Genomic DNA, 17,928 nt, shown 5'->3' on the forward strand with positions numbered 1-17,928 from the left:
CCCGTGGCTACTTCAGTCTTAGCCCAGCTGCCCCTGCTTGCAGTGTTAGGCCTTTACAGTAGGTGACTGCATCTAAGGTGACTCTTCTGTATTTGTAACACAGAGTGCAAATTCACTTTAGGTCCCTGCTGTCCTGAGGGGATTGGTTTGACTGTGCAATGTAGAGGTGAAACAAAGGGGAGAAACGATGGCTGGCTCCTCACAATGCGTTCAAGATTTTGCATACTGTTGTACCTGCAAGGCATCCTGCATGAAGTGGCTTTCTCCATGTGGCATTTCTTAGGGGGTACTGCTCTGCCAAGAAGTACTTCTGCTCAGCCCTTCATTTCAAAGCGTTTACTCAAGAGTGCAAGGGTTACAGCCCAGTGTGGAAAGAAGCTGTGGCAGGAAATGTTCATAGACCGGTCAGATGAGGATACCTGGTCACGTGCCAAGGAATTTCAGTGTGGGATCAATGCTTCTGTTACCCTTGTATAAAAGCAAGTTAAATCAAACACAGCAAGTAGTTGTGGGTCCATTATCTCTTCTCGGACTTCTATATCTACCTTAGTGGGTTACACTGCTTTCAGTTATCCCGGCTCATCCTCTGGTGTTGTGTCATTTAGGTCATAATTGAGAAGGAGCAGGCTTGGTCTCATCTTTTCCACATTGGTCAGATTGTAACTTTCTCTGACAACTGGGCAGAGCCCTCTGCTCAAAGGCAAGACTGCGACTCCAGGTCTCTTGTGAAATTCCTGGGTAAAGGGAAGAGTAGCACATGGCTCAGTGCAAACAGCCTGCTGTGAAGCAGATTGTACACACTGATATTGCAGGAGGACAGAAAGTACATTTTCTGCCTGGGAGCTGTTTAGAAGGAAGGAATGTCCCTGGCCGCGGTATCCTGTGGCAGAATTCCTGCGTCCAGGCAGGTGTGTGTGAAGCTGATAGTAGCCTGACTGTCCATCTGTTCTTCTCTGCCTTATCCTGGGAATTTGAGTAGTTGAATCAATCAAATACTCTCCCTCTTGTACCTGCCTCTCATGCTGTACTGTGGTGAGAGGTGAAGTTGGCTGGAGAAATAGGACCGTCAATCTGAAGTTAGATCCCAACCCAGAGCAGGTCGTCTCAGAGAGCTCCTGTGCTCACGGTTCTTGTGGCTGCCTGCCCCCCCCATGCTGCAGAGGAGCTTTGCTAACCATCCCAGGTGTTTGTCACTGCCTTGTCTTGCTGTGGGACCTCGGCGTGGGGGCTTCTACCTGAGAATGCGGCTGGTGCTTTTGGCTTTGAGCTATCTCATGGGCTTTGTGAGCCCTGGCTGCCCTGTATGTTAGTCCCGTGTGGCATCCGCGTGGCCTTCTCTGTCTATGTGGGAGATGGATACCAGGGAGCGCTGGCTGCAGCCGAACTGCTGCTTTCAAGGCGCTGTGGAAGGACAGCGCCTTGCCACACCGATAACCAGGTGGGAAAGTCGAGGTTGCTCCAGACTTTGTGTGTGACATACTGTGTTTTGAAGAAGTGACAGTGGTTCTTTGTGCGCTGCAGGCAAAGAGGGAAAGGAGGCCTTGATGTGTGTTTTTCTCATGCAATAAACCTGACCCTGCCATTCCCTGCTGCAGCACTGCTGTGGTCATCGTAGTAAGCTGGTGCAAGGGCAGCGTGGACCTGTAAGCCAAGGCTGCGGCTGACAGCATATTTGTCATCAAGGATGGAGACAGCGACTTCCTGCAGCTTTTGCAGTGTTGTTTGAGACACTTGGAGCTAGGAGGGAAATGAGTGGGGAAAATAAGGCTGTTCAGCATCTGGATTTCCTTCCCTCCTGTTGTCCTTGAGTCTGGGGTGGAGTTTCCTTGCTGGTAAACAAGACGATGCTGTGAATGAGCAAGATGCAGGATCACACTGTCAGCAACTGCCCTTGGCTGGCCGGAGATCCAGTCATTTCCTGGGGAGACGGGGGCAGGTTTGTCTGCAGGGCAGGGAAGCTGGCTCAGAAAACACAGGACTCCAGACCTGTGAAGGCAGAGAGCCTTCGGCAGGGGCTGTCTCTCCCTGAAGTAGGGATCCTCGATCTTAAGAGATGTTGCTTTTCTTCAGCACTTTCTCTGCAGCTCTGCCTTGACTCACCAAACTGTCCTGAACTGCTTTGTCCGATGGGTGATGGGCTTCTGTCGTGTCACTTGAGCCCTCGATTTCAACTTCAGCCTTGAAAAATCGGGGGAGTAAGTTATGCAAAGCAATTTGGATGTGTTACGGTGGCCGCTTTCTTTAATGGGTTTGCTTACAAGTGGAGGAATGCAAACAGGGTCTCCAATCCAAATGCTGAGACCGAGTCCGGTACCTCGGTGCTGCCCTGGGAGTCGCTGGGAGCTGCTGCTGAGCAGTACCTCGAGTAGCCAGCTGGCCAAGTCAGCTCGGCAGTGTCTCCAAAGAAAATGCTGCTGCTGTGACTGCTGTTGATTACAGAAGAAATGATGCGCAGTTGAAGACCATATTCTGGATGGCATCTGGGTTGGATTCATTCTGCATGGCTCCCATCAGCCCATGCAGCCTGGGAACAGTCATGTTTTACCATGGCGATGCGTCTCTGGGTTTAGCTACAGCTCAGACACTTGCTGATTGCTTGCCCTTGCGGTGAGATGGAGCTATTTTCCTGCCAGAAGCCTCGAGAGCGGAGGCAGAATTCAGCACATATAAAGGCCTCATGCATTCAAGGTGTCATGTACCTTTGTCAGCGTAACGTATCTATACATGGGACTGGCCGGGAGACTGCTGTCTGAAGATCGCTTGCGTTTTGACCGTTCTCAGACTTAATTGAAACCACCGGAGCGTTCTCCCGCGGCCTGCTCCACAGATGTCATTAGAGAGAACGGCTCTTGATCTCCACGCAGCCGTAGCTGGGGCGACTGCGCTTTCCTCTTGGTGGCATTACTGGGGAATGCGCTAATTGTTTTTATTCTTCGGCTGTGCCTCCTCTGTGTGTTTCTCAATCGCAGATTTCTTTCTCTTCTCATGTCCCCGCTCTGGAGTTGCGCAGACTGTTCCGCTCGGGAGACCCGGGCGAGACACAGATTGGTATGTTTGGTGTCAACCCCTCCCTTCTCCCCCCCCCACCCCCCTCTCTGTTGTTAACATTGTTTGGGGCAGAAATTGGCTTATCTCTATTCTGCAGCTATAGAGAAATTCATTCCCTGGTGCGTACAGGGCTTCCTGTCGCAGGAATCACTCCAACTTCTTAGCCTGATTAGCTCTCTTTGCTGCCTGCATGTGTGCTAGAGAGAGAGAGAGACCATCTCTAATTTAATTTAATAGGATCCTGAAGAGAACAAACTCCTTTAAGCTGCCTCCGTAATGGCACTGCCATAGTTACCCATAATGTTGCTCACGCAGTGTCTGGAATCACTTCATTCAGCTACAGGATTGACTTTTTTTAAGGAATATATATAAAAGCAGCTGTGATATAAACAGTTTCCAAGGTAACAAGGCTGGGGGAGGGTTTTGTGTCCCGTCCCCCCTTTTCCACGCGGATGGGAGAGGGAAGTGTGCTGCGGAGAATCCTGGGAGGTTTCATTCTTGACTCCCAATTCCTTTCTGCCACTGCTGCCAGATGTTGCAGTTTCTCAGGACTGCGCGGATCCACTCAGTAACTTCCAAAGCCTTGCAACGAGGATCCGAGCGGACTGGACCGCTCCTGCTATGACCTGTGCCAGGACCTTTTGTGCAGGCTCCCTTCTCCTTAACAAAAGGCTGACGTTTGGCTTTGATGCCCAAGAGGAGCCGAATGGAAAGGCCTATGTGCGTGTTTCTCCAGAGCTAAGTTAGATCCTTCCCCCACCACACACCTCCCCTTGCAGCCAGGCACGGCTGCCCCGGGACTCTTTGTTTGCGCTTCCCTACCCCGACCATGGGATGTGCGTACTCGGCGCCACGAGAAGAGGCGGCCGTGGCGAGGTGAGTTAATCTGCCCGAGTGGCGAACGGTATCGCTCCGACTCGGAGGGCTGCTCCTGCCGCCCCAAGCTCTGCGGAGCGGGACGCGCGTCTCCCCGCAGGGCAGGAGCAGAAGAAGGGGGAGAGGCTCTGCTTGAGGCAGGCTGCTCCGAAAGGGACCCTGGTGTTGGTGCTTGGGCCAGAGCAGTTTTTGTGCAACGTCCAGACTGCGTTCTCGCTTCTGGATATACGTGTACTTTTGGGAGGAAAGCCGTGGCTTGGGAACGTTCTGAAGGAAGGGTGCTCACTGAGATGGAGGCTTTGATATCCTTGCTGTGCTGTCAGTATTTTTCCCCCCTCCCTCCCTCCCTCCTCCCCCCCGAAACCAAAGTAAAGGAGAGCCCTGGGAGTCCTTTGCGCTGTGGGTTCTCACCAAGGGTGGGCAGTCTGTGCAAGCCAAAGGCTGAGTTCAACAATGGCGTTAATCCCCTTCGCTCCACCCGTTGCTTTCTCCATTACAAATGCTACCCTGAGCTACCTAAGCTGCGTGAGCTGTCCTTGTCGAAAGCGTGCTTACCGTTCCGAATTTTCCTGGTTGAGCAGTGAAAGCAAGTGTCATTCCTGTCTTCAGCATCTGTGTGCTTACAGCTTAGACTTGCAGGAAGCTATCCTGATGAAGTAGTTTCAGGGAGTTGTGTAGCTTTTTTTTTTTTTTTCTTTTCCAAAAGCCAGACTCATTATTTCTTCTGTGCGAGCCATAGACTGTTCTTTGCCCCAACATTTTAATGCTAGGTTGCTTCCTTTGGAAATGTAGACTAACTCCATGTGCATGATTTCCCTTTAAAAAGGAGCTTGTTGAAAGGATCTAGCAAACTGATTTTTTTTCTCCAATTAAATAATTTTTTTCAGCAGTTGACGCAACAGCTATTTTAATTAATCTAATTTGCAGAGGGCAATCAAACAGATTCACCAGGGAGCCAAAAGCTAAGTGAGAGCTTGGTCTTGTGAGCCAGCTGTGGTGCACGGTGGGGGTTAGTGCTCCAGGGCCCATGTCCTGGTGGTAGCATGGACAGGGTGAGGGCTGCTCCCTAAAAGCTGCTTGTGATGTTCCTGGTATGGAGTAGATCACAATGCAGGGCGGCTGTTAACTGCTCATGAGGGCAAAGCGGGACACGAAGCAGCTTTTTCCTGAGAGCACAGCTTCCTTGGGCAGCCTTTTTGGGTATCTCTTTCATGTGCACTCTAAGGATCTAGATGTGTGCTCAGAGCTGTCAGGCCTAGGTATGGAGCTCCTTGTTATGTCTGGGTAGAAAGGGGTGCTTGAAGGATGTTTTACTGAATGCCCCCTGCCCTCCTACTCTGTTTGTGGGCTCTGCAAATGTCTCGGCACATCCTCAGAGATCCCTCCCTCTGGGCTGCAGGGTTTAGGAAACTGTTAGTGAGCTCTGCACATTCTTGCATGGGCCAGAGCCAAAACCATTTGTTTTTTGCCTGGAGGCTTCTCTCTTCCCACAGGAGACCCAGCTTTGCATTCTTCCATTGTGAAAGAGAAATGGGAACGGGTCCCACGTTCCTTTCCTCTCCAACACTGAAGCTCCAGCGGGGAAGAGAGCAAGTGAGCTCCTGGCACTTGTCCTCCTGCCTTGAAAAGACCCCAGCATCCAATCTGACTGTAGCTAGGGCCACCTCTGCCTTTGGGGCTCGTGGAGGGTCCTGTGCCATCCCTGGTTGCTGCCAGGGCTGGGTTTCTTTTGCAGCACGACACTAAAAACCCATGAGTGTGGTTAGGGTAATTAAGCTTTTAATTCTCTTGGCTTCCTACCTAATGGAGTAGGTGAAAGAGTGTGAATCTCTGCCTAGATGGTTTTGACACTGGTGTGGTTTATCCTTCTTTTAAGCTAGAGAAAGCTGCCTCCATACCATAATGCAAATGCACTTTGTGCCAGAGAAGCACACTGGAGACTGAAATCCCAGTGTGGGAACGAGGCCTGCAAGACCTCAGAGGGCAGCAGTCATCCTGCCAGAGACTCTGCGGCTCTGATCAACCGCAGAGTCTCCATGTGTCTGCCTGCTCTATGATGCGCTCCGGCTCTGGGACTCGTCTGGCAAACTCTGGGATGGTTTGTTTTGGGATCAGAGCAGCTGTGGTTTTTTTTTTTTTCTTTTTTCTTTTATATAGCCCTGTCTGCCTTCAAGCTTGGAAGAGCAGCCCCAGGGAGGCATGGCTCATCCCAGGAGTTCAAGACTGATGTCCTGCCTGTCTCCTGCAGCAGGGTTAAAGCTATCCTGTGGAGGGGAGGCAGGGAGTTCTCTATCCCCTTCTCTCACACCATGGCTTGGCCACTGAGGTTTATCTGGAGACCAGGTCTCGCATTAAAGCTCTGAGAGCCTCATGATCTGCCCAGCTGTGAAACCTCTTGGAGCAGCTAGGGCTGAGTTTCAGGGCTTTGCTTGCAGGAAGATTTACTGAAGGAGGTAAGGCTCGGAGTAGGCTTCTCCCTTCTGCTCCAGAAGGCCCAGCTACATGACTCTGTACGGAGCTGTGTTCAGAAGAAGCCCTGCAGCTGACTGATGGGCATCCCTGGGGTCTCCTGTGCTGCTGAGGAGCGTACTATTGCAGCAACAGGCCCAGCTCCTCCCTGCAGCCCTCAGCAAGCTGGATATTTCAGAATCGCAGTGGGAAGGTGCACTTGCGACCTCTCACTGCGAGGCTAATGGCGGTGGGGTCCGTTGGTACAGTTGTGTCTTCAAACTCTTCCTTGTCAAGAGCAGAGGTTTACTGTTGCAGGGTGGTTTTGTTTTCTAGGCCTCTGAGAGCCTCTTGGAACAGGGTAAATAAGAGCATTTGATGGGGTTTCTCACCACTTTGGGTAGCCTTCATGAGATCTGATATGTTTTGGGGGAGTCACTTTTTTCCCTACTTGCATATTCCTGACCTCCAAGAATGAACATATTCATCTGAAAGGAGGTTCCTCCTGTCTTTCAGAACATCTCCAGAGAGAGACAGCAGCTTCATTGAGAAGATGAAGAAGACGGTAAGCTTCTTACTCTGAATGCGTGGGGTGGGTGGGAAGGTGAGGTACCTCTTGTCCTTCCTGGTTTCCTCTGGTGACCATCTAGCTGTTAGCAGGAGGGAGCTGCTTGGACGTAGAGGTGAGCCTGCTGCAAAGAGCGTCTGGAGGAAGGCTCCGTGGGGAGGTAGGGGTGGCTCACAGCAGTCTATGCCTGAAAGTTGTTCTTAGGGAAAATGCAAATGACAATGGGGCGGTGAAAAAAGTGATCAATATGAGATCAAAGTCAGGAGCAAAATGGCAGAGACTTTAAAGACATTGGCTGACAGCTCTTATCTATGTTTGGTTCCCAAATGCTTACTCTGGAATGGGAATTGTGTTGTACACAGAATTGGCAGCTTTTGACTCTGCTGAACTGGGCACAAGAAAAAGCAGAGGAAGAAGCAAGGGCTGGATATATTTTCCCTTTTGCTTTGAAATAGCTGGCTCACTGCAGAGTGGAAACTCCTGTGCTAGGCACTTCCCAAAGCCTTGGCAAGTCTTACTGCTCATCCACGAAGTTCCCTATTTCCAGGAGTCGCTCTGCAATGTGTTCTTGATAACAGCTCAGCCTTGAGTTTTCTGCTGCAAACCCAGTGTGAAGTTCCATACAAATGTAGGCTCCTAGTTGCCTTTAAGTTGCAGTGCAGGCCTCCTGATCCCAGGCATCTCCTTTATCTTTGACAAGATGTGCTTCTTCCAGGTATCTTACCAAATGAGTAATCGCCATTTAACAAGGATTTCTTCTTTTTTCCAGGGGCGAAACATCGTGGTTTTCTATGGTTCCCAGACAGGTACAGCAGAGGAGTTTGCCAATCGCCTCTCCAAAGATGCTCATCGCTATGGCCTCCGGGGCATGGCAGCTGATCCAGAGGAGTATGACTTGGTAAATTAGCTGTGAATGCAGCCTTGGGATAAATAATATCCTTTTAGTGTCCCCTAAAAAAAACCAAAAGGAGCCTGGCCAAGGGACAGTTGCCCTTCTGGTAGTGGCACTGTGGAGGAGAGGAAATTGAATCAGGTTGAGACCTGCAGAGATGGGCTTGGTCCTTGCCAGGTTATGGATTTGGGGTGAACCTTGCAACGCGACTGAAAGAGAAAGAAGAGTCTTGAGTGCTTGGGAATCACAAGTCATCCGTTGGCAGCATGCTGCTTGCTCCATATTCCTTCCCTAGTTAGCACTGGTCCCAGACTGCTGCAGTCACCTTGCATAGAGACACTGACAACCTCTGTCATGTTGTTTTCTGGAGTGAACACTGATCTTGGTCCCTTGAAGCCTGTATGGAAAATCCCATTGCTTTTCTCGTAGGGTAGAAGTATTGACTTGCGGTCTAGTGAGGGTGGTTAGCTTTGTTTCCTCTGCCATTTCAGGTGGGTTTGGCCTTTCCCACCGCCTTTTATAATCAGCTATTTGATGTTATGTGGTGCTGTTCCACATACCAGTGGTAGCTGCATTGTAGGAATAGGCTTGCTTGATAACCATGTTCTGGGATCCCTGAGGGTTTATTCTTTGCTTTGATTCCAGTCTGACCTGAGTCGCCTGTCTGAGATTGACAAGTCCTTAGCAGTGTTCTGCATGGCCACTTACGGTGAGGGTGATCCTACAGACAACGCCCAAGACTTCTACGACTGGCTGCAGGAGACTGATGCTGACTTGTCAGGTCTCCGATTTGCAGTAAGTTGCTCCATTCCAGTTTATGCTGTGTTGGGCAGGAAAGCCAAAGCCTTCCTCTGTGCTGGGTAGAATGCGACTTGGGTAAAGGCACAACATGGTGCGTCTGCCTTGTATGCCTGTGTTGGATGCAGTCCCTATTGTCTTCCTGTCCAAGCTGCGTGGATGTTTGCAAACATGTATCTGGGGACTTTAAATACAGCTGTTGGAGTGCTCTCTCCACTCCCTAAATCACAAGGGTTTGCTGGTGATGTCTTGCCACAGATAGCCCAGCAGGCATTGAATATGAGGTCTGTAAATGAGTTAGAGGCTGCTGCTGCTGTTCACAAGCTAATTGAGCAGCCCTAAGCCAGGTAGTCTTCCACAAATTAAAACGCTTGGAGTGTGCGGCTCTTTTCCTGTGCTGAGCTGAATAATTGGCTGAGATACAGCCACCTCACCTAAATCCCAGCCAAATTCCTCAGGCAGCATCACAATTGCAAATGAGGAGAAAATCCACTGCTGGAGATGCTAAGCTGCTCTGTATAACACAGTCAGCAAACATTTGAGTGGTTTGTGGGAGGGAAGGGCCAGCAACTGGTCTCCAGGCAGTCCAGGTGCTTACTGGTCCCTAGGAGAGACAGTGCAGGCAGCTCTTGTATGTGCATCCTGTTGATATGTCTGAGTCCTACCTCGTGGGAGGTAGAGGCACCTACTGACTAGACAATGTCTTGGGACTCCTGTGCAAAGTCAGTAGTAGGTTCTTGCCAAGAAACTCCCCAAATCACTGATGGTGAGCTGGGGAATTTTAATCCCTCTCTTGCATGCTCTTTCTTCAGCATCCTCTGCTGGGTGCTACTGGCTAAAGGGTGCTGGCTGGATGGGAGAAGTCAAGTCCCTGCTTCTCTACACTGGTCAACGTTCTCTTCCAGGTCTTTGGGCTGGGGAACAAGACTTACGAGCACTTCAATGCCATGGGGAAGTACGTGGACAAGAGACTGCAGGAGCTAGGAGCCCAGCGCATCTTTGAACTTGGGCTGGGAGATGATGATGGCAAGTGAGTAACTTGAAGGGATGGTCTGAGCTGGCTAGCGTTGTGGAAGGGCCCTTGGCAGGGAGTTGGCTCTGCTACTTGAATTAAGGCAGATGTAAACTCCCCAGGGTGCCGACGTGTCTCTGAGCATGTGTCTGCTTGCTCTTGCTCCCACAGAGATAAATTGGATCCCTGTGCATTTAGATTATTGTAGGGGATCTTGAATCTGGTGAAATCCCAATTAGCTTTAAATGACTGTAGTTGTGTGCTCAGCGAGGCTTCGCAGCCTGCTCTGCCTTTGCCCTGCTGCAGCTCCATTGCTAACCCATTCCACATGGGTAAGCTCATCTGTCCCTGTGGAGGAGACAAACTCCGTCTCCTCAGGAACTGTTTCTTTTGTGGCAGTTTTCCAATTCTGACGCTAATTTTCTGGATATCTGTATGTTCCCCTTGAACATGCCATTGGCACCAGCTTAACCTTGGAAATTACATCAGCCTGCGGCTTTGCCTCTAAGGGCTGCAAGATCTGATTAGAGGGTTATGGTTGTGTGGGAGGCTCTGAGCCCCAGAAAATAAGCTTTGCCAGACTGAACCTGCCTTTTAGAGAGGTGGCAGTAGACAGAGTGCCAGGAGTGGACAAGAGAGAGCTGAGCTGGGTGAAAACCAAGCCTTAATAACAAAGCCTTACTTGGCAGACCTGGTGGAGTGAGGGGTGGCTGCTGTAGCAGCAGTTCCCTCCTGCCTGCTTAGTGCTCTGAAGGTGTTCTCCTGGTGATCCATGGACATATGGAAGTACCAAAACTACCTGGGTCCAAGGGCAAATACCACAGTAAAGGAGGAAGTCCCTAGGGATCTCATGTTGTTCCTCTGGGAATGCACCTTTTCTTCTCCCTGGGCAGGATTATTGAATCTCTCTTTTGCCCTGAATAGCCTGGAAGAAGACTTCATCACCTGGCGAGAGCAGTTCTGGCCAGCGGTGTGTGAGCACTTTGGGGTGGAGGCTACAGGAGAAGAGTCCAGGTGGGTATGGGAGCGGGTTCTCCTGGGCCAGAGATCAGATCAGCCATCCTTGACTGGCAGCTGTCCATCAGCCCTGAACTGCAGTCCTCTTTCCCGTGTGCTGCTTCCCCTTCCAGACTTGAGAGGGCACACATGAAGTAGATCAGTGAGCAGGGCTGTTTGGACTGAGCCTGTCCTGGTGTGAGTTTGAATCCAGCTCTGGATTCATGTTCTGAATGGGCGATGTGTTGGATTTGGTTCCTTTGTGGATGGTTCTGCTGGGTAACACCACCAGCTTTGCTGGGAGCACTTCCTCGCGGTTTGGACTTTGTGTCGGCTCTGGGCTCTCTAATTTAGCCTGTTCCCTAATACCTGGAGAGGGTTGAGAGGGTGGGAATGGCATTTGCTTGAACTGTAGCAAATCCAGCAGAGCAAGTGATGATCCCTATTGGGGATCCCTGCTTGTGATTTCCAGTTTGACCTTTTTCTCTCTCCTCTCCCCCTACCTCCTCCAGCATCCGCCAGTATGAGCTGGTGGTGCACACAGACATGAACATGAGCAAAGTCTACACTGGTGAGATGGGTCGTCTCAAGAGCTATGAGAACCAGAAGCCGTAAGTACCAAACCACCCTGGGCAGGGTGTATGTGGGCCAGGTTTTGGGTGATGGTGTCGTTGATGCTTCTAATGACATGTGTTGTGCAGCCAGTGTCATTTGTGTAAAGCAGCCATCTGGCAGATGTCTGCCCAAGAGAAGGGGTTCAGATCCCCTCAAGGCCTCTCGGGGGTTCCCTAATTAATGAATCATTAGTGTTGAGAAGGCAGCTGTGTTCACATGTGTCGTTTTGCAAGGATGTGTTTTGCAGACTTATTTTAATCCCTTCACATCAGTACTGGTGGGAGGGGGAATGACTGCTTCTCTCTTTCAGTGCCTTAGTGGCCTCATTCTGTCTCCCTGTTTGGCTGGTAAGTTTTTAGGTTGTAGGGTCTTAAGGTCAATCACAGCCTTTCTCCCTCAGGGGTGACTAGCATGATGATTGCTTGTGGTATGGCAGTGGGGATATTGTTTATGTAGACAAACTACAACCTGAAATATCACTTTGAGATGTGATACTCCCTCTAATTGACTGTTGCATCTCTTGTTCTTAATGGGACAGAAGCTGTCAACTCCTGGGCTGTGCTTAGAAGCAAAATGATCTGTTTTTCTGCTAGTGTGCATTGCAGGAGGCTCAGGATTCAGATCCTGCTCTGGTGGGCTTTGAAACATGAGCAGGAGGACACTGTGCCCAAATTGTGTGGGCCTGCTCTGGCAACAGAGGGAATGTGCCTGGATAAAAGCAGCGCTCTGTGAGCCTGCAAGAGAGTAACCCAGAGGGTCCTTTTCTTTCCAGACCATTTGATGCCAAGAATCCTTTCCTGGCCTCAGTTACGATGAACCGCAAGCTGAACGAGGGTGGAGAGCGACACCTAATGCACCTGGAGCTGGATATCTCCGATTCCAAAATCAGGTAGTTTCTTACAGAAGACTGACCCTTTTTTCCAGTAGGAGCAGGCTGTGCCAGAAACAAAGAGCAGGGATGTGGCACTGGCCTCGCTGAGCACTTCCGAAGGGGACCTAGTTCTCATAGTTCCCTGCTGCTGCCACTTTAGGCTTCCGTACTACATATCAGGGCTTTCTCACAGTTCTTGGGCTGTGTGTGGTGATGCCAGCTGGCTGCCCTGGTTCTCTCCAGGGCTGGCTGCACCTGTCTGTCATACCTGAGCAGTCCCAGCAGCAGGAATTCTCTAGGAGCTGTCTGAAGAACGAGGGGGGCAGATGTACTATGAGAGAGTGGAGAATCAGGGATGGCTTGTGTTTGGATTTGCTTGGCCTAGCTGTACAGGCATGGGGGAAGAGAGAATCAAGTTCTTGCAAAAGAACTTATGCCAGCAAGAAGGTTTTTTTGTGCTTGTGAGAAAGCCATAAGTGCAGGTGGGTTGATACAGGTAACTACTGCAGAGATTTTGGGCAGCTTTGCCCCTTGTTGGCTGAGGAGCTGGCCTGTTCCTGCTGGACGTCTGGCCTCATTGAAATCTCTGGCAAAACTGACTTTACCTCCGTGCTTCCCTGTAAATGACCTGGTTCTTGAAACCTTTATTCCAGAGCAATCCTTTACTGCTATGGCTGCCTGCTCTTTGGGGTGTCTAGTCCTGCAGGTGTTGTGTAGCAGCTCAGATCTCAACTGTTGTCCTGCTGTCCATTGCACAGCCCGCTTGTCTTCTAGCTGGACAGCTTGGGCTTGGTGTGGGTGAGAAGCGGTGCTGGCATTTCATTCTTCTCTTGTTCTCATGCCAGGTACGAGTCTGGGGACCATGTGGCTGTGTACCCAGCCAATGACTCCTTGCTGGTGAATCAGATTGGTGAGATTCTGCACACGGATCTGGATACAATCATGTCTCTAAATAATTTGGATGGTGAGTAGGATGGATCACCCATGAGTGTCAGCAGTTCTCCTTCAGCCATACCGTCTGCCCTTCCCACCAGCGAAGGGGTCAGGTCACCTTCAGGTCCCCTAGGGCATCTCCAGGCAAACAAAGACTTCCCAGCACTGCTCCGAATTTGGTGCCACTTTAGCAGCACTGGCACAGAGCCTGCTTGCTGAAAGCCAACTGAAGTGGGTCAGTTGTGAAACTTGCTTGGTGTATGTATTCAACAGCAAATTATGTAATGACATGCTCCTAATTAGAGCACCAGCCCGCCAGCACTCCCCTCTGCCACAGCAACCTCGAGCTCGGTAGGGGCCTTCCTTTCAGAGACACTGTTATTCAGTGCCTCGACTAGGCACTGGCTTGTTGTTGTTCAGTCCACTGCTGGGTTGAACTGTCAGGATAGAGACCTTTTCAATGCTGATACAAAGAGCCTTTCTTGGACAATATTGCCAGCGTAGCTGGCCTCTGGCAGGAGGGAGATGGCAGCTGCCACCTATTTTACTCTTACTCCTGTATGGGAGCAGTGAAGCCCAACCTGAGACATCAGAGTGTTGGCCTGGTGGCTCAAGAGCTGGACTCTCGTTTCTGGAGAGGAACTCCTTAGCTTTAATGCACTCTTGGAGCCTGCTGACCCCTGTGTGGTGTCCCAGGCTTTCTGGCTTCGCACACTCATTCCTGTTCCTCATGATGCTCTTAGTTTGCTAAACTGAATGGCTTGAGTCTTGATTGCTGGCACTTATCCTTCCCAAGGGGGCTGTGAGCACAAATGTCAATGGCTAAAGGAGGCAAAGGGCACTCGAGGCCAGATCTGAAGAACGCATAAGAGCCTGAGGCCAAATTAGCTATCCAAAACTGCCTCTCTGCTTGGCCTGGGAGTTTGCTGGGTGCCTCTGTGCCAAGAGCTCTCCCTGGAAGCTCACTCCCTGTCTCTGCCTGAACTCCAGGGTCCAAGCTATGCTATCTTCTAGGCTGAGGGGATGCCCTGCCTTCTGGATCAGCTTCCCAAAGTGTCTGTGTGCAGTGTGACTTTCTCTGGAAGCCAGGGAGAAAAAAATCAGGGCATTGCAGTGCATGGAGGTGACAGCCTTGGAGCAAGACATGTCAGTGGGAAGTGTGTGATGTGCAGACAGTTCTGCTCTTAACACCTGTGTTTTTGGATCAGCTGCATCACTGCCCTGCTCTGAAGGTCTGTTGCCACCCCTGTAAAATGGGGGATGATGAACCAGGCCCTTACCCTCCGCAGCGTGCGTGCCTATCTTGGGCAGAGAGACCCATCAGGGAGCATGGTGTATTTTTTGCTGATAACATGTCAGGCAGCATGTGTAAAACAGAAAGGAAAGGGCTATTGGGAGATGTAGCTCCCTGGAGAGGGAGCTGCCCTGTGCTAATGCTGCTTCCACGTGGGATTGCTGAGTGGTCAGGGCTTTGGCCAACAGGCTGATTCATCCCTAGGGCTACTCTGTCCTCTCCGAAGCCAGTTCCCCTGCTCTGTCTCTCGCAGACTCTCCTGCATATAGCTGCTGGCATGAAATCTCTAATATAACAGCATGCAATTGCTGACTTTCTCTCTCTCCCCTCTCCTCCAGAGGAATCCAATAAGAAACATCCCTTCCCCTGTCCCACGTCCTACCGTACAGCCCTTACGTACTACCTGGACATCACCAATCCGCCTCGCACCAATGTCTTGTATGAGTTGGCCCAGTATGCCACGGACACCGGCGAACAGGAGCAGCTCCGCAAAATGGCATCGTCTGCTGCCGAGGGGAAGGTGGGAGCTGCAGCTTTCCTGGCAAAGTTGCTGGGTTGAACTGGGTGATGGGTTCAGGTGCTTTGGGATCCCCAAAGGGAATCCAACATTGTTGAGCTCCACACTCAGAGAAGAGCTGAAGGAAGTGTTTGCCAGCCATGTAGGGAAGTCATCACATGTGTGCCCTCCTTGCCCGCAGGCTCTCTACCTCAGCTGGGTGGTGGAGGCCCGGAGGAATATCCTGGCCATCCTGCAGGACATGCCCTCACTGCAGCCCCCCATCGACCACTTGTGTGAGCTCCTGCCTCGCCTGCAGGCACGCTACTACTCCATCGCCTCCTCCTCCAAGGTGAGCGCACTGCTGTCCGGCTCCAGTGGGGCACCTCTGCCAGGCCCACGGAAAGGCCTCGCTTCCAGGGGGAGACTGGGGCTGATGAGAAACCATTTTGTCTTCAGCTCCACAGTGTCACGGGGTCCCCTCTCAGCTGGGGACAGGACATGGGGAATTTCCCCTAGAAGCCTTTTCTGTGAGAGGGGCAGTTCTGCTTACTCCCATGTATGAGGAAGGGTCTATCCCAACTTCTGTAGGATCTGCAGAGGGAAACGGTGTGTCACACGTCACAGCCGGCTGTGCCCTGATACCGTCACCCTCCCTGCAGCCTGGTTCTTCTCTGCCATACGCCTTGCTTTCAGGACTTGGAAGCAAGGTAATGTTTTACTGGTTGATCAGGATTTGTCCTTTACTTTGTGGCCTGAAGCTCTGGCCATACTCGGGAAAGCTCAGTGGTGCCGAGGTAGGTCAGGGACAAGACAGGAGCCCCATGTTGGGCATGCTTGGAGGTTTGATCTGCCAGGGAAAGATTAGCTTGTCCCAGTGTTAACATTAGGTTAAACTTCTCCCCATCACTGAACATGAGGGACTGAGCTGTGGGGGCTGCCAAGTACCTCAGCTAGGGTTTGCTCTCTCCCTCCTGCTGATACTGCTTCCTGGTAGGTTCACCCCAATGCCATCCACATCTGTGCCGTGACGGTGGAGTATGAGACCAAGACGGGACGCCTGAACAAAGGGGTGGCTACCAACTGGCTCAAGAACATGGTGCCTGATGAGAACAGGAGTAAGTCCCTGGTGCCCATGTATGTGAGGAAGTCGCAGTTTCGCCTGCCCTTCAAACCCGGCACGCCTGTCATCATGATTGGGCCAGGGACTGGCATAGCCCCCTTCATTGGCTTCATACAGGAGCGGGCCTGGCTGAAGCAGCAAGGTGAGTGCACAGAAACTGCGCCGGGGACCAGAGCTGCTGCAGGACAGACGTTCTTGGGTGCTAGTTGGTGCCTCTGTTCATGGGCAGGTGCAGTTGGTGCTGGTCACACCACTAACGGGTTAAGGGAAATGGGTCTAGCGAAGCAGAGGCCATGGAGCTGGGTGAGCAGCCGCTGAATGCTTCTGCCCAGTGTGGGGATACTTTGCCTTCCTCCGCTGGCTGCGGTGCGTATTTGGGGAGGCAGATGGGCCTGAGCCACTTCTCTGACCTCTGTCATCACCTCTCCAAACTTCCCTTTGTAAACGCAAGCAGAGGCCCAGCTCTGCCTCCCCAGAGTGAGCAGGAAAAGGGGAGGTGGAGAGGGCAGGACAGGAGCTGTGGGGGCGGGCAGCTCTAATGGGTGTTGCATGACTCTGCAGGCAAAGACGTGGGCGAGACGGTGCTTTACTATGGCTGCCGCCATGAGCACGAGGACTACCTGTACCGTGAGGAGCTTGCTCGCTTCCATCAGGATGGACTCCTCACCCAGCTCAATGTTGCCTTCTCCAGGGACCAGGCTGAGAAGGTACCACTCAGGTCCCCCATTCTGTTGCTTATGCTGCTAAGCATCGCTCCCAGTCGTGGCAGGGGGGAATAAAAGGCCTGGAGAGCTGAAGACTCCCAGCCTGGGTCCTCGCTGTTAGGGAAGGCCCATAGCAGTCCTGGGAGCACCCAGCTCCTCCGCTGTCTTGTGGAGCCATGTGGGGAAGGCGAGCTGTGAGTGTGGCTTTGGCTTCCTCTCCTTTGCCCCAGTCTGTGATGTACTCGGTGGCGCTGGGAGCTCTGCCCCTCTCCCCTCACCCCCCTTGTTTCCTGCCAGGTTTATGTTCAGCACTTACTGAGGAAGAACAAGGAAAACGTCTGGAAGCTGGTTAATGAGGGAAATGCTCATATCTATGTCTGTGGGTAAGTCCAGCAACAGGGAAGGGACTTGAAAACCGCTCCTATTCTCTGAAGAAAACGCGTGACTCAGTTTACCCGCTTGCTTGGCATTGTGCGTTACAAGTGCGGAGAGGGTTATGCTGTCTGTGGGCCAGGGAGCGGAGAGCAGCCAGGTGGATGGGGCTGGGCCAAATGAACCACCCATGTGTGGATGTTCAGAGACAACCAGAGCTTTGTCACGCTGTGTTGCCACAGCTTGGCTGCTCGGTGGTGACCACCCCCAGGCACGTCCCCACCCTCTCTGCTGAGTGAGGGGAAGCAGCCCCACGCTCGTCTCTGCCTCTGCTGGCTGTCTTAAGGCTGTCCTTGGACAGCCTCTGGCACCCCATATCACCTCTGTGCCCTGGCAGAGACAACCCCAGCCTGGCCTGGCTGTGCTGGGGTGGAACGACAGGAGTGGGAGGGCAGAGGCTCCAGTATGAAGTGGCACATCTGAGTAACTTGGGCTGATTGGGAAACACTCAGGAGGGTGGGAACTGCCTAGGAGGAGGCTGCTGCAGAAAGGGAGGGCCTATGGGCATCCCAAGCCTCTTTCCCTGCAGTGGAGCCTGCAGAGGCACGGGCCGGCCCAGCATGTAGGCCTGGATGCCCAGATCTCCGTGGGCTTCTCCAGTGCTGTCAGCCCTGGATCCTGTCATGCCCAGCTCAGTGCCTATAAGGACAGATCATTTGCCCTTGAGGTTTGCTTGAGCCACCCTGCGTGGCCTGAGCTCCGTGGCCTCCTCCCTGCTGGATGAGGAGCAGGCTCGCTTCCTTCAGGGCCCTCTTGCAGCTCCAGGGAAGAGATGGCAGCTCTGTCTGGCAGTAGCCCCAGGGCAGTGATCTGGGCTGCTTC

General features: G+C 52.0%; 1 protein-coding gene across 2 annotated transcripts in view; it reads left to right on the top strand.

The window, feature by feature from the left end:
* LOC112964995 (NADPH--cytochrome P450 reductase) overlaps positions 1-17,928 on the top strand; it is a 44,033-nt gene that overhangs the window by 24,620 nt on the left and 1,485 nt on the right. For both annotated transcript variants that reach the window (XM_026063646.1, XM_026063645.1), the window contains 13 exons: positions 6,889-6,937; positions 7,710-7,838; positions 8,478-8,627; positions 9,536-9,660; positions 10,567-10,656; positions 11,151-11,249; positions 12,026-12,142; positions 12,970-13,088; positions 14,690-14,871; positions 15,050-15,199; positions 15,845-16,112; positions 16,532-16,677; positions 16,972-17,057. In XM_026063646.1, the coding sequence (XP_025919431.1) occupies positions 6,889-6,937; positions 7,710-7,838; positions 8,478-8,627; positions 9,536-9,660; positions 10,567-10,656; positions 11,151-11,249; positions 12,026-12,142; positions 12,970-13,088; positions 14,690-14,871; positions 15,050-15,199; positions 15,845-16,112; positions 16,532-16,677; positions 16,972-17,057 (1,710 nt within the window). The remainder of the gene's footprint in view (positions 1-6,888; positions 6,938-7,709; positions 7,839-8,477; positions 8,628-9,535; positions 9,661-10,566; positions 10,657-11,150; positions 11,250-12,025; positions 12,143-12,969; positions 13,089-14,689; positions 14,872-15,049; positions 15,200-15,844; positions 16,113-16,531; positions 16,678-16,971; positions 17,058-17,928) is intronic.

Source organism: Apteryx rowi, unplaced genomic scaffold (assembly GCF_003343035.1).
Source record: "Apteryx rowi isolate R43461 unplaced genomic scaffold, aptRow1 scaffold_20, whole genome shotgun sequence".
NCBI classification, from domain to species: domain Eukaryota; kingdom Metazoa; phylum Chordata; class Aves; order Apterygiformes; family Apterygidae; genus Apteryx; species Apteryx rowi.